The sequence below is a fragment of the Schistocerca nitens genome, chromosome 8, assembly GCF_023898315.1.
Source record: "Schistocerca nitens isolate TAMUIC-IGC-003100 chromosome 8, iqSchNite1.1, whole genome shotgun sequence".
Lineage (NCBI taxonomy): Eukaryota > Metazoa > Arthropoda > Insecta > Orthoptera > Acrididae > Schistocerca > Schistocerca nitens.
Genome location: NC_064621.1, coordinates 594,958,328 through 594,983,489, shown reverse-complemented (window position 1 = coordinate 594,983,489; position 25,162 = coordinate 594,958,328). Strand labels below are relative to the sequence as shown.

The 25,162-nt window shown below is 42.9% G+C and overlaps 1 protein-coding gene across 1 annotated transcript; it reads left to right on the top strand.

Moving 5' to 3' along the window:
• Positions 1–5,614: 5,614 nt before the first annotated feature.
• On the top strand, positions 5,615–21,236 carry LOC126199188 (prostaglandin reductase 1-like). The gene is made up of 3 exons (XM_049935966.1): positions 5,615–5,816; positions 12,795–13,145; positions 20,710–21,236. The coding sequence occupies exons 1-3, from the start codon at positions 5,616–5,618 to the stop codon at positions 21,160–21,162; spliced, it is 1,005 nt and encodes a 334-aa protein (XP_049791923.1). The 5' UTR covers position 5,615; the 3' UTR covers positions 21,163–21,236.
• The last annotated feature ends 3,926 nt before the right edge of the window (positions 21,237–25,162 follow it).

The window sequence follows — 25,162 nt, the reverse complement described above, 5'->3', positions numbered from 1 at the left end:
AAAGTGATTATTAAGTACTGTACATATATGCGACTTATCAGTAACACGGACATCCCCACTACGCACTGATTCTATATTCTCGATCTGTCTCTGCAGACCAGCCACTTCCTTTACGACTGACCATATGGTTTTAATTTTATCCTGAGACTTAGCTATTCTATCTGCATACCACATACCTTTTGCCTTCCTAATAACTTTTTTAAGCACCTTACAATACTGTTTGTAATGGGCTGCTGCATTTAGATTGTGACTGTTTCTAACGTTTGGATATAATTGCCACTTTGTTCTACAAGATATTCTTATCCCTTTAGTCAGCCACCCAGGCTGCCTGTTTGTGCTAGTACCCTGTTTTGAACGTTCTAACGGAAAGCAACTTTCAAAGAGCACGAGAAAAGTCTTGAGGAAAGCATTATATTTATCGTCTACTGTATCAGCACTATAAACATCTTGCCACTCTTGTTCCTTGATAAGGTTTACAAAAGTCTGTACAGCAACTGGATCAGCTTTCCTAAAAAGTTGGTAACTACATTTAACATGTGTTGCAGCACAAAAATCTTTTAGACTTAAAATTTGTGCATCATGATCTGAAAGGCCATTCACCTTTTTGCTAATAGAATGCCCTTCTAATAATGACGAATGAACAAAAATATTGTCTATGGTTGTTCTACTGTTCCCTTGCACTCTCGTTGGAAAGAATACGGTTTGCATAAGATTATATGAATTAAGGAGGTCTACCAGCATCCTTTTCCTTGCACAATCACTTATACAATTAATATTGAAGTCACCACAGATAACTAACTTTTTGTATTTCCTATAAAGTGAACCAAGAACCTCCTCTAGCTTTAGCAAAAATGTTGTGAAATCGGAGTCTGGGGATCTATAAATAACAACAGTAAGAAGTTTAGCTCCACTAAATTTAACCACACCTGCACAACATTCAAACACCTTTTCAGTGCAGTACTTTGAAACATCAATTGACTCAAATGGGATACCGTTTTTCACATACATGGCTACTCCCCCACACCGCAAAGAGCTCCTAGAAAAGCTGCCAGCCAACCTGTATCCTGGTAAAGGAAGCCTCTGAATTATCTCCTTATTTAAGAAGTGTTCAGATATACCAATAATTTCAGAGTCAACATCTATAAGCAGTTCACTAACTTTATCTCTAATACCTTGTATATTTTGATGAAATATACTAATTCCCTCATTAATCGGATACCCAAGCTTTGTAGAAAGTGGTTTCTTTGTTAGAGAGACTTCCCTTAAGCAGGAATACCTATCAGCTGACTTCAATCTAAAAATCTTCAAACCAATTGTGAACAGTTGTGATCCTGTGACCGGGTGCAGTGTCATCTACAAAAATTTCGTCGTTGTTTGGGAACATGAAGTCCACGGATGGCTACAAATGGTCTCCAAGTAGCCGAACATAACCATTTCCAGTCAGTGATCACGTAAACACAGCACACACCATTACGGTCACGAGCCCAGGAGAGATGCCGCAGGCGATGCCGCACCGTTAGAAAAGACGCTCGTGTCGGTTGTCTGCTGCCATAGCCCATTAACCCCAAATTACACCCCACTGTCCTTACGGAAATGTTTTTCGGTTATTTCACGCAGTGTTGCTTGTCTATTAGCACTGACGACTCTACGCAAAAGTCGCTGTTCTCGGTCGTTAAGTGAAGGCAGTGGGCCAACGCGTTGTCTTTGTTGAGATATAATGCCTGAAATTTGGTATCCTCAGCAGGCTCTTGACGCCGTGGGTCTCGGAATACTGAATTCCTGAACGGTTTCCGAAATGGAATGTTCCAAGCGTCTAGCTCCAACTGCCATTTCGCGTTTTAAAGTCTGTTAATTCCCGTCTTCCGGCCATAATCAGGTCGCAGATCTTCTCACAGGGATCACCTGACTACAAATGACAGCTCCGCCAACGCACTGTCCTTTTATACCTGGAGTACCCCACATTACCACCATCTGTATATGTGCATATTGCTATCCCACGACTTTCATCACTTCAGTGTAATTCGGTCAGTATTCTGCAACTCTGACCTTCAACACTGATAGTTCGATAATATTCACACCTGTCAGAGTGTGCTTCATATGGAATTGGAAATGTCACATTCCTCCTGAAGCCTGAGGGAATTTCGCCAGTCTCATATATGTCGTACACAAGATGGAATAGTTTCGTAACGGCTACGTCTACCACGGATCCCAATAATTCGGAGCAAATGTCTACTCCAGGGGCCTTGTTTGGACTTACACGTTTCAGTGTTCTGTCAAAGTTTTCTCGCAGTATAATATCTCCTATCTCAGATCCATCTACTTCCTCTTCCCTTTCTGTAATATTGTTTCCAAGTTAATTTCTCGCGTAGAACTCCTCTACGCGCTCCTTCAATTTTTCAGCTTCCCTTTCTCTGCCTACCACTAGCTTGCTATGTAACATTCATACAGCTGCTTCCCTTTTCTACAAAGGTATCTTAATTCCTCCTATAGCTGCTATCTATCTTTGCTCTATTTGTTCATGCTTCTGCAGCTTTGCATTTCTTCTCTAGTCTTTCCTGCTTAACCATTTAGCACATTCTGCATGTCTCATTTTTAGACGTCTACATTCCTTTTCGCCTGCGTTAATTGCTACAGATTATTATTTTCTTCCTTCGTAAATTAAATTCAGAATCTCCTGTGTTTTCGCAGGATTTCTACTAAGTCTTGTCTCTTTACCTATCAGTTATTCTGTTGCCTTCACTGTTTAATTTTTCATTTGGTACACATTCGTCTTCCACTGTATTTTCTTTCCCTGGTTTAGTCAAACGTTGGCTAAGGCTCCATCTGAAGCTCTCAATAATCTCTGTTTCTATTAACTTATCCATATTCCACCTCCTTAGTTTCCTGCCTTTCTACAATTTTCATTGACTGTTCATAACCAATAAAGTGGGCAGAGGAGCGGACAGAGGTTCCAGGCACTCTCTTGCCGTTGGGGTGGGAAACTGCCCCAAAAAGGCGGAAGAATCAGCAATGATCAACGACATGAGGATGCAGAAGGTAATGAAAACCCTTCATTAAAAACAAATAAGGTATGACCACGCTGAAGTCTCCCTCCATAGACAAATGATTTCGGTCTAGCCCCCCCCCCCCCCCATTCGGATTCCGGGAGGGGACTGCCAAGATGGAGGTGATCATGAGGACACATGGAGTAGCCAACAACGGGATAACATTCTGTGAGTCGGAGCATGGGATGCCAGAGGTCTGAACGTTATAGGAAACCTAGAAAATGTGAAAAGCAAAACGCAGAAGCTAAATCACGTTATAGTGGGGGGTCAGGGAAGTGAAATGGGAAGACGATGGAGATATCTGGTTAGACGAATATATGATAATGTCAACAGCAGCAGAAAATTATATAACGGGAGAGGATTCGTTGTGAACAGGAAACCAGGACAGAGAGTTAGCTGCTGTGACCAGTTATGCGATACGGTTGTTCTTATCAGATTCGCCAGCATACCAACAGCAACAAATAAAGAAGTACATGAAGATATAAACGGGTAATTCACTGCGTAAAGTGAGATGAAATTCTAATAATCGTGAATGATTGGAACGCCGTTGTAGGGGAAAGAATAGAAGAAAGACTTACGCGGTGTTATGGGCTTGGCAGAAGGAACGGGAGAGGAGAAAGACTAATTGAGTTTTGCAGTACATTTCACACTGTAATAGCGAATACTCTGTTCAAGAATCACGAGAGAACTTGCCTTGTCAGACTTGTACTGTGCAGCGTTCTCATATTATCCTTCAATCTGTGAATATTTTATAAAGATGACTACGTTATACGCCACAAAGGATCAGTCTTGTGTAAGCCAGGCTACGGAACAGCGGATCGTTTTTGGAACCGCCGGATATGTTGCTCTCACGATAATACCCGTTATACTACTGCAAGTAATGAGCTTTTGACCCAACTACTACTCACGCAACTGGACAATTTTCTATATGACGGTCAACTTGTGAAATTACCGTCCCTACAACCTGCCTTGCTCACGGTGACGTTTTCAACTACGTACAAATATTGTTTTGGTACTTACGAATGTATGTCGTTGCATGACTACAGCTGACGATGCTTCCCAATGCTTATTGACCGCCTTTTCATATTTTGAACGATCTGAAGACGGCTGCAGATAGCAATCGAAAACAGTTATCGAACTTTAATTGTGATAGGAAAATTTCCTGAGGATACTTGGAGGTATGAAACGGTACATTACAGAACAATTTACTTACGATTTTCTTGTAACGTTCGGATATTTACTGAATAATGTCGTTCTCCTTTATTAACAAAAAAATTGATAATAAACTCTAGAGGACCTGTTGACGTCATAAGTATACCAAACAAAGCGGAGTTTTGCTCCCTACATTCTCATCCAAATCAGTGAATGTGGAACCTGGGTCGCCTGTATAGAATGTAATACCTACATTATTTAACGCACCAAATAGCCCACCACGGACTGTAGCTTAAGAGAAAGCTCGACAGGTATGATAATAAATCGTCAAAAGCAATAACACTGTTTCCCAAGAATGAAGAAATCAATTCCATACTTGTTGGTAAATCTGAGCCACGAACGGCAAGAATCTTCAACACATTCGCTTTTGAAGCAAAAGTAATAACATTTACAAAAATATTCGTGTATTAGGAAGTCGAGCGAAGTGTAAAAATGGGCGAATCATTAGACTCCATGAAAAATTTTAAGTATCAAGGAGAATGCGTATGATAATAACAAACATCAATAGAAATAGATGCTTCTCTTGCATGAAATACGTGTTTAATTTCTCTCGCTTGAAGCGGAGTAAGCTCCAAGTATACTCATATTCGAAAGTATTTCTTCGTGAGTAAGCTATAGCTTATGTCAATAAAGCAGTGTTATTGGCTGTTTATACATGTATTTCATGATAATTCATGTCTCTTGGTACACAAAAATATGTTCGATTCGTTAATTAAGTAGAAAATAACTACAAACAAACATTATGCTTACGACGCATGTGACTGCTTTCTCACCGATTGAGCGCTAGTGTTGCTACAACTGTCAAACGATAACGATTTTCGCACCAGGGTGTGTGGTGACGGTACGTATGTATTAGACTGTGCTATATGTCTTTCTTAATAACAAAGAACTTGCAGTACAAGAGAGGTCTTTCACAGCAGCGACGATTAACAAATGCTTAGAGCACCTAAGGTATGTGTTTAGAGCCTATGTTTACTGGACATTTTTTCGTGTTTTGGTCGCTACTGCCACCTCTGAAAATACGGAATACTTTTTTTTTTTAATTCGCAATGTTTTATATAGGAGAATGGCGGTGACGCAACATTGTGAAAATTAAACGGTTTTAGTTCGGTAACCTCAAGCGCTGTCCCTTGCCGTCAGAATGTGTCGCACGTTACGCCAGTCACTAAGCTCTTAACGATCAGCGTAGCCTCGACAATGACCGTGCAGAGCAAAATCGGGGTTGCGCAATGAAGCGTGGGGCGCGGAGCTAAACGCGGTGACGTAGCACGTAGCGCACACACGTACGGCGCTAAACAAGGTCGGAAGGCCGTATTAAACGAGCGACCGAGCGGGAGCTCCGACACAGAACGATCAGCCATGGTGAAGGCGCGCAAGATCGTGATCGCCCGCGTGTTCCAGGGAGAGCCGCGGCTCGAAGACTTCCGCATCGAGGAGGAGGACCTGCCGGCCCTCCGCGATGGCCAGATACTCGCCGAGGCAGTCTACATCAGCGTCGATCCCTACCAGAGGGCGTGCAAGAACATGCACCAACTCGGCGCCACCATGATCGGGTCACAGGTGAGGTTATTTTTACATGCTTTTCCTCCTCACCTGCCCCAAATTACTCGTGGCTCTGGATGAAGAAACTGTGTAAATAACAGGTAAAGAGATTTAAGTACTCGTTAATGGATGTAGTGTTGTCAGCTTCCGAGATATTTAATCACATATGGTTTTTAGACGGAACGATGTTCTTTTTATTGCAAGTTCTTCGTAATATGAATGGAATAAATGAATCACGCAAATGTCTGCTGAGTCACTTTCTACAGTAACGATAGTAAATATGCTGCATATGGATCATTATTGGCAGTGAAGTCCTTTCTCAGCACTCTAGTCAAAAAGTCTTTCATGGCGTCTGCGATCATGTTTGGCATTAATGATTACATTCGTCTTTATATACACTGAAGAGTCAAAGAAAATGGTACACCTGCGTGATATCGTGAAGGGCCCCAGCAAGCACGCAGGAGTGCCGCAGCCCGACGTGGCATGGACTCGATTAATGTCTCATGTAGTTCTGGAGGGAACTGGCACCATTAATCCCGCAGGCTGTCCATAAATCCGTAAGAGTACGAGAGGGTGGAGGTCTCTTCTGAACAGCATGTTGCAAGGCATCCCAGATATGCTCAATTATGTTCATGTGTGGGGAGTTTGGTGGCCAGCGAAAATATTTAAACTGAGAAGAGTGTTTCTGGAGCCACTCCGTAGCAATTCTAGACATTTGATGTGTCCCATTGGCCTGATGGAATTCCCCAAGTCCGTCGGATTACACAATGGACATGAATGGACGCAGATTATCAGACAGGATGCTTACGTACGTGCACCTGTCAGAGTCGTATCTAGACCACCATTACACCATTACAGAGCCTCCACCAGCTTCAACAGCCCCCACTGACACGCAAGGTCCATGGATTCATGAGGTTGTCTCCATACCCGTACTCGTCCATCCGCTCGATGCAATTTGAAACGAGACTCGTCCGACCAGACAACATGTTTCCAGACATCAACAGTCCAATGTCAGTGTTGACGGACACAGGCGAGGCGTAAAGCTTTATGTCGTGCAGTCATCAAGAGTACACGAGTGGGCCTTCGGCTTTGAAAGCCCACATCGATGATGTTTCATTGAATGGTTCGGATGCTAACACTTATTGATGGCCCAGCATTGAAATATGCAGCAATTTGCGGAAGGGTTGCACTTCTGTCACGTCGAACGATTCTTTTCAGTCCTCGTCGGTCCCGTTCTTGCAAGATCTTTTTCCGGCCGTAGCGCCGTCGGACATTTGATGTGTTACCGAATTCCTGATGTTCACGTTACACTCGTGAAATGGTCATACGGGAAAATGCCCACTTCTTCGCTACCTCGGACATGCTGCGTCCCATCGCTCGTGCGCCGAGCCGCGCTGGGTGGCCGCGCGGTTACAGGTGCCATGTCACGATTCGCGCGGCCCCTCCCATCGGGGGTTCGAGTCCTCCCTCGGGTATGGTGTGTATTTGTGTTGCCCATAGCGTAAGTTAGTTTAAGTAGTGTGTAAGTCTAGGGACCGATGACCTCAGCAGTTTGGTCCCTTAGGAATTCACACAAATTTTTTTCGTGCGCCGACTGTAACACCACGTTCAAACTCACTTAAATCTTGATAACCTGCAATTGTAGTAACAGTAACCGATCTACCAACTGCGGCAGACACTTGTTGACTTATATAGGCGTTGCCGACCGCAGTTTCGTATTCTGCCTGTTTACATATCTCCTTGAATATGCATCCCTATACCATTTTATTTGGGTTTTCAGTGTATGTATATGCAGATTGAAGCGATGAGTGAAAATTTGTACCAAGGCCAGGATTCGAACCCGGGCCTCCTGCTCACTAGCCACTACGCCACCCTGGCACAGTGGTTTTGCACAACTGCACAGTCTACCCCAGCACGCTTCTCTCCTCAATTACAATTCCCATTCACGCCTCAACTCACTTGGTATTTCCCCTAAAGTCGAAGAGGACTGCAGAGGCTCGCCAACTGTATTGGAACAGCATCTCGGTGTCAAACGACCTGGGAGGACCAGTCTGAAACCCAGGCATATGTGCTTTAATCAAATAAAACCACAAGGTTCCTAGTCCCAAACATCTATGCTATATACTTACTTACTTATCGCGAATGGACCCAGAAGGATCACGCAAAGCTTTCTGACGTCGTTTCTTCCATACTTCTTTCATTCGTTCTCCATGTTTTCTTTTTCTTTCTTCTGTCCATTTTGTTCCTGGTCTCTTTAGTGCTTCCTTCTCCGACAATACATTCCACTTTTCCACCTTATTTCTAAAAGTTTTTCTATCTTTGACATCTTTAAGTTCAATATTTGCTTTTTGTAAATCTAATTTTACTTGGCTAATCCATGGTGTTGTTGATTTGACTTTTTCTATGTAAGTGAGAATTCTGTTGGTGAGTCGTGTGGGGGGAAGTCTAGTGACATGTCCATAAAATTTTAATCTTCGCCTTCTTATGTCTGCTGCCAGGTTTGATATAGTTTCTGTGGTTCTTCTTGATTGTATCCGGTATCCTTCTTCTGTTAATTTTGGACCTAAAATCTTTCTCATAATTTTTCGTTCTTCTTTTAGTATTTTTTCTAAATCACATTTTGTGTGGAGTGTGAGCGTTTCACTAGCATATAGTGCTGCTGGCTTAATTACTGCGCAGTAGTGTCTGATTTTTGTGTTCGAGGAGATGCATTTTTTATTGTATATATTTCATGTGTCATACCATATGCTCTCTTCATTTTCTGTTGTCTGATCTTCTGTGCAACTTTCTCTCCTCCGGTTGGCTATATATATATATATATATATATATATATATATATATATATATATATATATATATATATATATATATATGAAGACTGAAGCGCGAATGAAAATTTGTATCAAGGCTTTACTAGGCAGATGCGCTAATCACAGTGCACAGTGGTTAGTTTCATTTGCCTAGTGAGCAGAAGATCTGGGTTCAAACCACAGCCTTGGTAGAAAATTTCATTTGTCGCTTGTGTGTTTGACACTTGAAAAGGTCTCTTCTGGAACCTTATAGTTTCATATGACACTTGTTTTGGTCACCAAAAAAATACATTTTCTTTATTTTTCACTTCTCATGATGTGTTTCAGATCTTATTCGATAAAAGGTATCTTGTCATTTTATAAACATTTCTTCATAATGTAAGTGAAGTGATATGAAGGAATGTTCACTAAGTGAGAAGATGATATCTATCGAAGTAAGATCTGATGATGCTGACACCGAAACGCGTCATGAGAAGTCAAAAATAAAGAAAATATGCTTTTGGGAAGTAAGACTAGCGCAATAATTTGTACAAGTTATATTTTTCTCGATTTTCATCGAAACATGATCCTTAAGTGTTGGCTATCCTTTAGCCTGAAGTAGGCATAAGTTTTAACGTTTAAGGTTATTCTAGGCCTGGGCAGTCCAATATGAACATCTGTGCTAATGAAAGTCTGTCTATTGCAGCGATATTATTTAAGGCCGTGAATCTCTAACAGAAGAGCATCACAATATATCTTCTGCTAGTGGTGTGACTATTCCAGATATACAAATTAGCACTTAAGAACAATAAAGGATAGGTATGTTACAAATAAACAAAGGAGAGAGAGAAATAAATGTTATTATATCATTAAGTCAGAGAGCGCACAAATAACGACAAGCAAAGGTTAGTAGAGATTCGTGCGTCTGTGAAAAGATAATGCGCGAAGCATCCAACAACTGCCAGTTTCATACCTTTGCAAAAGGTCTAGCAGAGAACCTGAGAATTTTCTGGCCCCATGTAAAATCGCGAAGCATATCTAAGGCTTTCATTTATTCCCTTGTTGACCAGTTTTTTCTGTGGCAGTTAAAGATAGCAAAACGAAAGCCGAAGCTTCAAATTTCGCATTCGAGAAATCGATCACGCAGCTGAATCGCACAAACGTAGCGTCATTTGAGCATTGGACAGATGCCTGCGTGGACGACACAGTAATACGTATATGTGGCGTGTTGGGGACCAGCTGAAAGATTTGAAAGTAAATAAGTCACCAGGTCCGGATGGAATCACAATTCGGATTTACAGCGAGTACTCTAATGCACTGGCCCCCTACCTAGCTTGCATTTATTGCGATCTCTCGCCAAGAGACTCGAAAAAAGCGCAGGTGACTACTGTACATAAGAAGGTAAAAGAACGGATCCGCAAAATTAGAGACCAATATCCCTAACTGCCGTTTGCTGCAGAATTGTTGAGTATATTCTCATCTCGAATATAACACATTTTCTTGAGGCCGAGAAGATAATGCCCACGAATCAGCATAGTTTTAGAAGCATCGCTTGTCCTTTTCTCACGTAATATACTGCGAACTGCGAATGAACGCCAAAAGACAGATTCCGTATTTTTAGATTTCCGGAAAGCATTTGACATGGCGTCCCAGTGCAGGCTATTAACGCAGAAACGAGCATATGCATTAAATTCATAGATGCGTGAGTGGCTCGAAGGTTTCTTAACTAACAGACAGCGAGTTTTCATCATACCGTTAGCAGTGCCCCAGGGACGTGTGATAACACCGGTGTTGTTCTCAGTATACATAAATGATTTGGCGGACGGAGTGGGCAGCAATCTGGTGTCGTTTACTGAAGATTGCTGTGGTGTACCGTATGGTGTCGTAACTGAGTGGCTGTAGGAGGTTACAAGATAACTTAGGCAAGATTTCTAGTTGGTGTGATGAATGGTAGCTAGCTCTAAATGTGAGAAAATGTAAGTTAATGCGGATGAATAGAAAATCCTAACCCGTAATGTTCAGATGCAGCATAAATCCTGCTTGACACAGTCACCTCGTTTAAATATCTGGGTGTACCGTTGCAGAGCAATACGAAATGGAACGAGCTGTGAGGACTTGGTAAGGAAGGCGAATGATAGCCTCTGGTTCATTGGGTGAATTCTAGGAAAGTATGGCTCATCTGTAAAGGAGGTCGCAAACAGTATGCTGGTGCAACCTGTTCTTGAATAGCGCTCGAGTATTTGGGATCCACATCAGGTCAGATAGAACGAGGACATTGAAGCAATTCAGAGGCGAGGTGCTATATTTGTTACCAGTATGTTCGAACAACAGGCAAATGTTACGCAGATGCTTGGGGAAATCAAATGGGAATCCCTGGCGGTAAGGAGACGTTCTTTTTGAAGAGCACTATTGAGAAAATTTAGAGAACTGTCATTTGGTGCTGACTGCAGAACGATCCTCCTGCCGCCAGCATACACTTCACGTAGGGACCATAATGATCGGATACAAGAAATTAGGGCTCATACGGTAGCATGTAGAGAACCGTTTTTCCTCAACAGAGGAAAGTCCACTGGACCTGACGGGATACCAATTCGATTCTACACAGAGTACGCGAAAGAACTTGCCCCCTTCTAACAGCCGTGTACCGCAAGTCTCTAGAGGAACGGAGGGTTCCAAATGATTGGAAAAGAGCACAGGTAGTCCCAGTCTTCAAGAAGGGTCGTCGAGCAGATGCGCAAAACTATAGACCTATATCTCTGACGTCGATCTGTTGTAGAATTTTAGAACATGTTTTTTGCTCGATTATCATGTCGTTTTTGGAAACCCAGAATCTACTATGTAGGAATCAACATGGATTCCGGAAACAGCGATCGTGTGAGACCCAACTCGCGTTATTTGTTCATGAGACCCAGAAAATATTAGATACAGGCTCCCAGGTAGATGCTATTTTTCTTGATTTCCGGAAGGCGTTCGATACAGTTCCGCACTGTCGCCTGATAAACAAAGTAAGAGCCTACGGAATATCAGACCAGCTGTGTGGCTGGATTGAAGATTTTTTAGCAAACAGAACACAGCATGTTGTTATCAATGGAGAGACGTCTACAGACGTTAAGGTAGCCTCTGGCGTGCCACAGGGGAGTGTTATGGGACCATTGCTTTTCACAATATATATAAATGACCTAGTAGATAGTGTCGGAAGTTCCATGCGGCTTTTCGCGGATGATGCTGTAGTATACAGAGAAGTTGCAGCATTAGAAAATTGTAGCGAAATGCAGGAAGATCTGCAGCGGATAGGCACTTGGTGCAGGGAGTGGCAACTGTCCATTAACATAGACAAATGTAATGTATTGCGAATACATAGAAAGAAGGATCCTTTATTGTATGATTATATGATAGCGGAACAAACACTGGTAGCAGTTACTTCTGTAAAATATCTGGGAGTATGCGTGCGGAACGATTTGAAGTGGAATGATCATATAAAATTAATTGTTGGTAAGGCGGGTACCAGGTTGAGATTCATTGGGAGAGTGCTTAGAAAATGTAGTCCATCAACAAAGGAGGTGGCTTACAAAACACTCGTTCGACCTATACTTGAGTGTTGCTCATCAGTGTGGGATCCGTACCATATCGGGTTGACGGAGGAGATAGAGAAGATCCAAAGAAGAGCGGCGCGTTTCGTCACAGGGTTATTTGGTAACCGTGATAGCGTTACGGAGATGTTTCATAAACTCAAGTGGCAGACTCTGCAAGAGAGGCGCTCTGCATCGCGGTGTAGCTTGCTCGCCAGGTTTCGAGAGGGTGAGTTTCTGGATGAGGTATCGAGTATATTGCTTCCCCCTACTTATACCTCCCGAGGAGATCACGAATGTAAAATTAGAGAGATTAGAGCGCGCACGGAGGCTTTTAGACAGTCGTTCTTCCCGCGAACCATACGTGACTGGAACAGGAAAGGGAGGTAACGACAGTGGCACGTAAAGTGCCCTCCGCCACACACCGTTGGGTGGCTTGCGGAGTGTGAATGTAGATGTAGATGTATATGCGAGTGGCACAGGAAATGAAACGATTTGTAGTGGAACAACGTACACTCCACCACGTACTGTACAGTGGCTTGTGGAGTATCTGTGTAGATGTAGATGTTTGTGGTGAGGTGTTTATTCGTTGTTATGCAGTGATATGCAGGTAACGGAATACTATCCTCTGCCCACAGGTGGCCCGCATCGTGGAGAGCCGTGCTGCGGACTTCCCAGTGGGGCGGTACGTGGTCGGCTACTGGGGGTGGCGCGACCGCACTGTGGCCGATGTGGGGCCCGACGCTCCCTACTTCATGTCTCCGGCCATGCTGGTGCCAGACCTGGGGGAGCTGCCCCTCTCCCTCTCTCTGGGGGTGCTGGGCATGCCCGGAATCACGGCCTACTTTGGACTGCTGGAGATCTGCGAGCCCAAACCGGGAGAGGTCGCCGTGGTCAGTGGAGCCGCAGGTGCTGTGGGGTCCATAGTCGGGCAGATAGCGCGCCTCAAGGGGTGCAAAGTAATTGGCTTCGCAGGATCAGACGCTAAGGTAAGACACTATCCCATTTTGGTTTCACTACACTGTATTGCAAAGAAAATAACTTCGAGGAAGAGAACATTTACATGAACTCAGACATGGAACCTGATTTTCTGTTTAGTTAAATCGAGAATGACACCAAGCACACTGGCGAATGCCTAAAACTGGACTGCATCTGTTCTTTCTGCAGTCTCAGATTTCTGCAGAACAAGCAGGTCCTGTCACAAGTAAAACTACTCGAGAGACAAGCCTGAATTTGAGGCAGGTAACTGGAAAATGTGGTGAAATTTGTGCCCTGCCTTAATTTTTTCCTAGATTATAAAAAAGACCTTTGATTGTGTCATGTGGGACGAGTAGAGGCATGTGCTCAATGATTTTGGGGTTTCGAAGTACCAAGTATCATTATTGACAGATCATCGTACCAGTCATACTGCAACCATAAAAGGTGGATGGTGAATACTCTAAATGCTTAGACGTGACAAATGGAGTCAGTCAAGGTTCTATACCAGGGCCGGCCACAGCCTGCCACACTTCGTGCTGGCTGCTTTGCAGGCCAAGGCTTGGTCCGGTCCGTCTTGCATTTGATCATTCCTTTCTGGAAGTACCCAGTACAGCACGACATTTCATTTACACCACTGGCCATTAAAATTGCTACACCAAGAAGAAATGCAGATGATCGGCCACCATTGACCAGACGTTTTGAATTGGTGAGAGATCTGGAGAATGTGCTGGCCAGGGCAGCAGTCGAACATTTTCGGTATCCAGAAAGGCCCGTACAGGACCTGCAACATCCGATCGTGCAGAATCCTGCTGAAACGTAGGGTTTCGCAGGGATCGAATGAATGGTAGAGCCATGGGTCATAACACATCTGAAATGTAACGTCCACTGTTCAAAGTGCCGTCAATGCGAACAAGAGGTGACCGAGACGTGTAACCAATGGCACCCCATACCATCACGCAGGGTGATACGCCAGTATGGCGATGACGAATACACGCTTCCAATGTGCGTTCACCGCGATGACGCCAAACACGGATGCGACAATCATGATGTTGTAGACAGAACCTGGATTCATCCGAAAAAATGACGTTTTGCCATTCGTGCACCCAGGTTCGTCATTGAGTACACCATCGCAGGCGGTCCTGCCTGTGATGCAGCGTCAAGGGTAACCGCAGCCATGATCTCCGAGCTGATAGTCCATGCTGCTGCAAACGTCGTCGAACTGTTCGTGCAGATGGTTGTTGTCTTGCAAACGTCCCCATCTGTTGACTCAGGGATCGAGACGTGGCTGCACGATCCGTTACAGCCATGCGGATAAGATGCCTGTCATCTCGGCTGCTAGTGATACGTGGCCGTTGGGATCCAGCACGGCGTTCTGTATTACCCTCCTGAACCCACTGATTTCATATTCTGCTAACAGTCATTGGATCTCGACCAATGCGAGCAGCAATGTCGCGATACGATAAACCGCAATCGCGATAGGCTACAATCCGACCTTTATCAAAGTCGGAAACGTGATGGTACGCATTTCTCCTCCTTACAAGAGGCATCACAACAACGTTTCACCAGGCAACGCCGGCCAACTGCTGTTTTTATATGAGAAATCAGTTGTAAACTTTGCTCATGTCGGCACGTTGTAAGTGTCGCCACGGCCGCCATCGTTGTGTGAATGCTCTGAAAAGCTAATCATTTGCATATCACAGCATCTTCTTCCTGTCGGTTAAATTTCGGTCTGTAGCACGTCATCTTCGTGGTGTAGCAATTTTAATGGCCAGTAGTGTAGTATTGCAGTGTGTCATAAGCTGGTCGGCACGACTCTTTACAGCTGGGCAGAATCATGGTGTCAGCGCTGTCTGCCGTCCGCTATTTGTTTGTGGTATGACAGACTTCACAGGTCCAGTGGCTGTTAGCACAAAAAAAAGCAGTCTAGCAATCCATCGTCACAAGCCTTTAAAAAGGATTGGGGATGACAGAAGATAGGGATTATTATTCCCAATGTTGTGGCGTAACAAACTAGTCACGCCACACTGAGGAGGAAGCCGAAAGGCACGCGTACACACACACCGACTGGCGTCAAGTCTGGAACAGGATAAGTTATGACTGCTATAAAGAAAATACGTAGCTTTGGAATATACTTAACTTTTAATGCTTCCTTTGGTACATCTCTCTTGACTATACAAATGAGACTCGTAAGATACATGCACTGATACAATTGGCGCCTTGCTAAGTCGTAGCCATTAACTTAGCTGAAGGCTATTCTAACTGTCTCTCGGCAAATGAGAGCAAAGGCTTCGTCAGTATAGTCGCTAGCAACGTCGTCGTACAACTGGGGCGAGTTCTCGTACGTCTCTCGAGACCTGCCGTGTGGTGGCGCTCGGTCTGCGATCACACAGTGGCGACACGCGGGTCCGACATGTACTAATGGACCGCGGCCGATTTAAGCTACCACCTAGCAAGTGTGGTGTCTGACAGTGACACCACACCCAATATGTCTTATGCATTTGCACAAGTGATGGGTACAGCAAATTTGCTGTGAAACTAAACTGAAGAGCCAAAGAAACTGGTACACCTGACTAATATCATGTTGGGCGCCCGCAACCACGCAGAAGTGCCGCTAAACGACGTGGCATGGACTCGATTAATGTGTGAGGTAGTGGTGGAGGGAACTGACACTATTAATCCTGCAGGGCTGTCCATAAATCCGTAAGAGTACGAGGGGGTGGAGACCTTTTCTGAACAGCATGTTTCAAGGCATCCCAGAAAAACTCATTAATGTTCACGTGTGGGGAGTTTGGTGGCCAGCGGAAATGTTTAAACTCAGAAGAGTGTTCCTGGAGTCACTCTGTTGAACACGTGGTGTATCGCATTGTCCTGCTGGAATTGCCCAAGTCTGTCAGAATGCACAATGGAAATAAATGGATGCAGGTGATCAGACAGGATGCTTACGTACGTGTCACCTGTCAGTGTTATGTATAGACGTATCAGTAGTCCCATATCACTCCAGCTGCAACCACCCCCACCATTACAGAACCTCCACCAGCTTGAAGAGTCCCCTGCTGAAATGCAGCGTCCATAGATTCATGAGGTTGTCTCCATACCCGTACACGTCCATCCGCTCGATACAGTTAGAAACGAGATTCGTCCGACCAGGTAACATGTTTCCAGTCATCAGCAGTCCAATGCCGGTATTGACAGGCCCATGCGAGGCGTAAAGCTCTGTGTCACGCAGTTATCAAAGGTACACGAGTGGGCCTTCGGCTCCGAAAGCCCATATTGATGATGTTCCTTTGAATGATTCGCACGCTAACACTTGTTGATGGCCTAGCACTGAAACCTGCAGCTGTTTGGGGAAGAATTGCACTTCTGTCACGTCGAACGATTCTGTACAGTCGTCGTTGGTCCCGTTCTTGCAGGATCTTTTTCCGGCCGCAAATATGTCGGAGATTTGATGTTTTACTGAATTCCTGATATTCACGATAGACTCTTGAAATGATCGTAAGGGAAAATTCCCTCTTCATCGCTGCCTCAGAGAGGCCGTGTCCCATCGCTCGTGCGGCAACTATAACACCAGACTCAAATCTTGATAACGTACCATTGTAGCAGAACCGATCTAAAAGCGGCACCATACACTTCTATCGTATGTAGGCATTGGCGACCGCAGCGCCGCATTCTGCCTAATTACATATCTCCCTATTTGAATACGCATGCCTATATCAGTTTCTTGTATATTACAATACCATGCAGAAACAATTTAAAGATTTAGCGAACAATGAAAGAGCGAAAATTTACAACAATCGACAGACGGAATTCACTCTTCTGCAGATCAAGAAGCTTTTTGTGCTACATGAACAGGCATGCCACACTGGTAGAAATGAATGGTACGAGTAGTAAAATTGCTGAAGTCGCTCACATTATTCCACTCTCAGTTGTAGCAGTTTTCGATGGAACTGATCGAAGGTTGGAGACTTTATATATTACTACAAAGTACGTCGATTGAGTCAATACGCTATTGCTGAATTTATGAAAAAGAGGAGGACGGGGGGGGGGGGGGGGGGGTTGGAGAGGAGGCTTGAAAAGTAGATCATATCATCCAGAAAGGACTGGAGACCTAGTATTTTAAGTGGACTTGACTGCACACTGCCCACAATAAGACATTGCAAGGGAGAAACATCTTTCTTCTGATTTTATGGGAATGCATTCAAAAAGAAGATCGGATTATAGAAGGGACACATTCAGACAAACACAGTCCAATTCCCTAAGCTCGCTGCTGTTACGGAAAACGCGAGGTTTGAAGAATTCAATTTGCCCATGAAAGAATTACAAGGATAGTGTCCTACGACAGTCAGTCTGTCTTACAGGTGTTATCGAGAACGTTTGCGTCTCAGTTGAAAGCGCCCCTGTGCATGTGCAATTAACTGTAACTGACTGACCTGAAAGGTAGTTCCCGTTCTAATGAGAAATATTATTACGTTAAAACTGACTAGGACGTCTACATTGCTTTCCTCTCGTAGAATTTCCAAGTCTCCATAATGAGGTTGCAAAACTGCTACAATATTTCGACCGGCATAATTGTGTGAAACACATTTTTTCTATTATGAAACTAAGTGAATCATGATTTACAGCAACCTGAGTGCGAAAATCTGTGAATCTGTCGGTGTCTGCCCTTACGCCGAGAATTTGTACCGCACAAAAATTATATTATGTTTTCAGCGCGTCAAAAATAATTACAAAGCACAAAAAATTGTTTCGTTCGTGATCTTTGTTGTTGGAAAATGTGAAATATAAAAGCAAGTCGTATACATTGCGACTGCACTACCATTTAAATGGTCTGTGTTCGTATTTTCCTCCTCTTCCCCATTCACACACAGACAGCTTGCTGTGGTCACGACGGTAATGTGCAGCGATACTAAGCGCAGGAAAATGTAATATCTACGCTTTGCAGATGATAGTACCCTTATTGTTGGAAGTGGGGAAGAACTTATTGATCTGTTCTCCAGAGTGAAGACTACTTGTTTAAATTTAGGTCTCTAGATAACCACAAAAAAGCCCAAACTAATAGTTATAATACACCAAGATATAGATCAAATGCAACTAGCAGGCTGATTAACAGATGTGAATGTACTGAATGACTATACCTGTTTACGATCTCTGACAAATGACACAGGACAGTGTGATAATAATTAAAGTGAGGAACCGGATTTCCTGGTCCCGACGGTTAAACTCACTAAGGTCTGGCAGAACCGGGCAATGTCCAAAACAATGAAGATGCGTCTGGTGGAATCATTCTTGTACAGTCGTGAGACGTGGGCCGTGAAAGCTAGTGGCAATAGTCGAACTGATACCTTCGATATGCGGTCACGGAAGACGTTATACGTATCATGGACCGAAATAAGAACCAATGCTTCCATTATAGAAGAACTTAGAGTCATAAGAAATTTATCTTCCCATCTCATTCAAAAATATTTCTCGGTCTTTGGGCACATTTTGAGAATAGAAGCAGGCAGTTTAGGGAGGATCGTCTAGTAAGGCAAAATCGTAAGCAAAAGACTACGAGAAAGAGCAGCAAAGAGATGGTTGGATCATGTGAGGAAGATTATCACTCTACCTCTCTACATTATTTTAGAAAGAGTTAAAGATCGAGGTGGATGGAGACGTCTGGTCGAAGATTCAGTTACTTAAGAAATAAATGACGAAATGAGGTGACGATAATCAGTAATGAGTGAACCAACTAATGATGATGATGAAAAGGTCCAGATGGGGTTAGCTTAACATACAGTGTCACTACCAATTCTGCTGGGTGTTATTTATCCAGATTTCATTAGAAGAGAGACAAAAAAATAATGAAACGAGTATATGTACTGACTGAGAATGTGGTAGATCTACGAACGCATTGTGCTCAATGTAGGGCCCTACATTCACAGTGGATTATACATGTACATGCAGATGTAGAAGCTGCGTGTATGGTATAGCATCTGATATGCACTTAATTGAATAGTGTGGCTGAGAGCTGTAATGAATATCTGAGGCACATAGTATTGGACATGTATTGTTATCAATGAAGACATAAAAGAAAGTAAGGACAAACTTGAAACTCAGCGTCTACATGAGTATGGAGGTTTTTTAACTGATGAATTAGCTATGATGAAGAGTGTTTTGTTTCCTCACTGTATACTGTATTGATAAAACATTTTTTAATCATTTTCAAGCGATTAACTATCTATTGGGCGGAAATTTCACATACCCGAAATTCCTTTTTCTCTCGATCTAGTTACAGAGTTATAAATGTCTTTGATCTTGGAGAGTACAGCCAACTACAGCTACTCGAATGTTACCGCCCTATCGGCTTTTTAGGAACAACGATCTATGCTGATCCTATGGAACAGAATACATCATAACATATCCGGAAGTTATTAAAAGAAATAAGTCAAAATAGAGAACACTACTACATTAATAATATCACTTTTATAAGTGCTAATCAAATGAAAATGATTCCGATGGAAAAAAGCAAAAATGATTCCAATGGAAAAAAGCAAGTATACTTCTTTATTTAAAAAGCAATCGGAGTAACTGCCAATACGTGTAAACCACTGTGGGAAAAGATGGTCACTACCTTCAGCGAAATAAGGAGCAGTCAAATGGAAATGAGACAGGGGGGAAAAATAAGTCAGCTGTTTATTATTTTAAAATTAATTGACGTAACCTGTAACACATTTATTCCACTGTGAGACAAGACGGTCGTTGCCTTTATGAAGACACGTTTGCGGTTGCCTACAGAATCTCGGTTGTGACCAGACGTGCACCTCTCCGTCCGAAGAAAAGCAACGGCTACGAATGTCCTTCTTCAGTGCTCCAAAAATGTGGAAATCGCGTGGGGTGAGATTGAGACTGTATGGAGGATGTGTGAGGACTTCCCAGAGAAACTTCTGCAGCCCACTGGAAAAAAAAAAAACTTGGCAACTTGCCAAGGGTCAGGCCCACATATTGCTAAGGTTCTTCGATTTCGCTGCAGAAGTTTCGCTAGGAGACCCTCACACATCCTGTATAGAGTCTCAATCTCTCCCCACGCGATTTCCACCTTTTCGGAGCCCTGAAGAAAGACATTCTTACTGTCAGTTTGCTTCGGATGAAGGGATGCACACCTCAGTATAACCAAGATTCTGTAGGCAATCGCAAACGCTTTTCCTCGAAGGGAACGACGATTTTGTCTCACTGTGGAGTAAACGTGTTAGCAGTTACGCTGATTAGTTTTGAAATAATAAACAGTTGATCTACTTTTTCCCATCTGTCTCATTTCTATTTGACTGCTCCTTATTATTCCAGAATGAAAAATAAAGCGCAATTGGAAATAATAATAATAATATAGTACAAAAATCTACCACACTTTAGAGGCATTATTTATGGAGATAGAAAGGGGAAGGTGTTGACTGTGGACCTATTAGTAAGAACAGTCCAAACATTCGCCTCGAACGATTTTGAACGGTCACCTACAAAGCAAGATGAGTTAGTACTATTTCAATAACCATTTACGAAAATTCAGAACTCACGCTTCTAGCTGCGTAACTGGCCTCTCTTCCGCAGGTGAAGTGGCTGAAAGAGGAGTTGGGATTCCATCACGCATTTAACTACAAGACGAATGACGTCACAGAGGAGCTGAAGCAGGCGGCACCTGACGGCGTCGACGTGTACTTCGACAACGTGGGCGGCGAGATGAGCAGCGCAGTCATCAACAGCATGCGAGAGTACGGTCGCATCTCCGTGTGCGGCGCGATATCTGGATACAACGAGTCTAATCTCCCGAAGGCTACCATCATCCAGCATGCTGCGGTGTTCAAGCAGCTCCGCATGGAGGGGTTCGTGTATTCACGGTGGCACGACCGCTGGGAAGAGGGCATTACCCAGCTGACGCAGTGGGTCCGGGAGGGAAAAATCAAATACCGTGAGACTGTAACAGAAGGGTTTCAAAACACCCCCAAAGCCTTCGCCGGTATGCTGCAGGGTGACAACTTGGGGAAGGCTGTTGTTAAAGTGTGAAGAACCGTAGTGTATCGGAAACAATTTCACAAGCAGGACAAGGACAATTTCTTTCAGTATTTTGTACACAGTACATCAAGAGAAAGGTGCATGGTTGCAACGGAATGTTCTTCAAAACTTATGTTTGTGGTTTCAGTTTTTCAATATCATTCCACATCATTATAAAAATTGAATAAATACATGAAAATAAATATTGTAAGTGGATAGTTTGTGTTGTTGCCCCAGATGATAATTATACTAATATTTTGTCAGGATTTGTAAGTAAGAAGTAAGTTTAAACGGTTTACTAACAGAGGCGGATTATAAAACACGCATGCTACACGTACCCATCATCACTGTGTCTGACATCCTAATTATGGTCGTATTGAAAGGCTCCATGATGAGCTAAGAAAAGAGACATATTCGCGCCCGAGGCCACGCTAGTTAATACTGTATGCTGCGAACAGTGGCCAGTGGCGTAATCTGCATCGCAGTGTGGCCGGACGCGCATCTACTGACCAAGCAAATTGTCAGCATTCCAAACAGGTCGGCTGGCGAGCGCGTGTATCGTACCGTACGCCTGCGCGCAGCCCGTAAACCCTTACATCACTTTACCCAGAGAAAAAGAGCAACCATAGGTGGCTCCAAACGACCCCCTGGGCGTTACGAATCTATTTCGCCATTTGCGGCATCAGAAGGCACTGCAACACGTATTTCATTTGCAAATACAGTAACGTTTGGTGCAAAGAAATGAGCTTTCAGGATGACAAATGGTTCAAATGGCTCTGAGCACCATGCGACTTAACTTCTGAGGTCATCAGTCGCCTAGAACTTAGAACTAATTAAACCTAACTAACCTAAGGACATCGCACACATCTATGCTCGAGGCAGGATTCGAACCTGCGACCGCAGCAGTCGCTCGGTTCCAGACTGTAGCGCCTAGAACCGCACGGCCACTCTGGCCGGCTCAGGATGAGTGTTTCATACATGACCAATGCTGTTGACAAAAGACAAATTAATAAAAACAATAAAAACACAATACTGACAATCAAGTATGCATTAACATTGCTGGATGAATCGAAGGACTTAATTCTATTCGCTGCTACAATGAAGTTTAACTCATTATTGCAAAAGATTACATTTTCAGGGATGTCCTTAATTAAATTATTGTCTTCAGGAAAACTTTATAAGGAATGCTTTCCATATTTTAATATGTATGAATCATTGTAATAAACAGATAACATTCTCGTTAATGGCAAATGTCCAGTGGCATGTAGTTGGCAATACACTAGGCATATCAAATAGTTCCCACGATAAATCACAATGTGTGGCATTCAAGATTAATCCGCTATTATTCAATTTGAGTGTAAAGGGTACCTCAGGTGCTTCATAATTTTTACATGTAAATGTGACATCAAGCGTGGAGTTAAATGAGAAAATTATACCTTCAGAACATCGTTTAAGAAATGGGTGATAAAGATGCGTTAAAATTCTACAGCAATCACATCTTGGGGAATAATTAATAAAAAATTCTTTCTCACGCCTGTACACTCTACTGTCTAAGAATACTGCCGATTCAGGGCGATTAACTTATGACTACATTTACACATATGCAAATCACTTTCATTTAGGGACACAAAATATCTTCAGTCCTTGCTGATCAGTAGGTAATCATTCAGTACATACTTTACATGAGTACCTACCTGTGTCCATTTTACAGGGTAAATATAAATCTTACACATTTCAAAATTATGCTTTGATCTAGCAATGGGAATAGAAACAATAACAGTTAATTCATATTCAATAATTAAAGAGTGTGTGGAGGTTAACTTATAGTAATCGTATAAATTGTAAAAGTAAACAGGGTAAATCATAGTATAGGCTGCATCTAGCTTTCGCTCAATTGATTGTAGGATCTGTAAAAATTGTTCTGGATGTAGTAGTACACTGCTCAAACAATCATTTGAACTACTTTCTAAGGCTGTTCTTAAGTTAAGGGCATCAATGACAGCGTTTGGTAAACTATCAGTAAGCCTTAACAAAAGTGTGTTTAAATCAAAGGGTGCACTGACAGCATTTAATCCTTGCAGTAGTTCTGGGATATTTGCGTTAGTTTCATTACGAATTACGTGGAAATGTAAGATAAATTGCTTTACAATCTGTTCAATGAAAACTGTGTGGTTTGTAATGGTTCTTTGCATATTCTTTAATACGATAATTTCATTAGAGAGGTTAGTTGAATCTGTACTGGACTGTTCTTCAAGAGCTAATATTCTGCCTTTAACTTCCAGCAGATCTCGACTAGTTAAAGTACCAAATACAGACAAAGGATACTCCCTCCAAAATCAAACCAGGCACGTTTATGCCCAATTAAAGTTTTGTGCGACAAAAGCTTTAAAAAACGGTAAATCTCTTGCTCATAATTAGCAAATGTAGACTCTACCTGCATTTTAGCTGTGATCCAGTTATTATACCAAGATTTACCCATTTCCAAAGTTGTATCGTTACCCTTAACAGAACGGATTAGATCAACTTGCTTCTTTACAGAACTGAACTGTTGCTGGATTTCACTCAGATTGTACTTGAGGACAAGTTTTGATTTAGTTGCTGAAACTACCATGTCTGATCGTGGTTCAAACAAAACACCTGTACTCTGTAGTACTGTTACTGCAGCATTAGTAGAATACCCCATCACAGCAAACATTAGAATAAAAATGAACATGGTTAATTAGTTCTAAATACTGGAGCTAACAATAAACATAAAATAAATGAGTTTCTTGTGGTAACCTGTGGAATAAAAGGTTTAGTTTCACTTTGCACTCGTGCAATAGCTTCAATACTAAATTTTCACAACACAATCACATACTCACATGGCTGAAATAAACATACGCATTGCACTCTCACACACTACACACGTTTACACAGATTGTAAGGATGTCTGGAACAGGATCGCTCGGAACGTGGCGATGCCTCGGCCTCGAAGTCTGGACTGCGACCTCGCCACTCTCGCTTCCTGGGTCTGAGAACAGCAGGTCTGCCTCTCGGTCGGTCCTCGTCGTCTTGCGATACTACAGGAAACCTACCCAGAAATGGCTTTACACGATTGACATGAAAGACAATCGAACGAAAGGGCAATTTGAGCTTAAGAGTGACTGTCGACAACACCTCCAATATTGGATATGGTCCTTTCCAAAACTTCTTAAATTTTTGACTTGACTCTTCTTTAACTCCACGTTGCTCAGATACACAAGATCTCCAACTCGATACAGTGGCACTGCAGCTTGGCTGTCGTGTTGTCTTGCTTGCTGAAGAAAGGATTGATGATTTCGCTGTTTCACTCCCCTCCGTGCTTCCTTTAGCTTGCGTGCTAGATCCCTTACATGTTCATTGCTGATTCCGGCAGTCGATCGTGCAAAGTCCAAGAGTGAGTGCATTCTTCTTCCGTAGACGATCTCATATGGACTGAGGCCAGTTGAGCTGCGCATTTTGGCATTCTAACAACTTATCAAATATGGTAAACAGACCTCCCAATTGTCGTGTTTGCTGCTCACATAATAGCTAACCATTTTAATAACTGTTCTGTGGACTCGTTCGACTCTTCCATTTCCTCCAGGGTGTGCTGATGTAGTCCTTAACTGAGTTATTTGCATGAGCTTGCAAGTCTGTTTAAGTAATTCACTCACAAAATTCGTTCCTTGATCACTAATTATACTTAATGGTGATCAAAACTTAAGAATCCATTCGTTTAAAAAAACTTTAACTATAGTCTCAGCGCTCTGATCAGGTATTGGTATAATGAGAAGGTATATAGAGAAATGATCTAACATTGTCAATATGTATTTGTTTCCGTCTTTAGTCTTAGGCAACCGTCCTACGACATCTAGTCCTACTCGTTCAAATGGTTCACTTGTCTCTGGCAGTTCTTGCAATGGTGCTCTGCTTTTCCCTACATTGTACCGTCTGTTACAGGAATCACATTGTGAAGCAAATTCGAAAACGTCAGCTTGTGGCTCGTCCACCA

Bases quoted from the DNA above. Each gene is read 5' to 3' on its own strand.
- LOC126199188 (XM_049935966.1), top strand. From the start codon at position 5,616: ATGGTGAAGGCGCGCAAGATCGTGATCGCCCGCGTGTTCCAGGGAGAG. The intron at 5,817-12,794 runs GTGAGGTTATTT...CTCTGCCCACAG, and splicing joins CCACCATGATCGGGTCACAG to GTGGCCCGCATCGTGGAGAG. The intron at 13,146-20,709 runs GTAAGACACTAT...TCTCTTCCGCAG, and splicing joins TCGCAGGATCAGACGCTAAG to GTGAAGTGGCTGAAAGAGGA.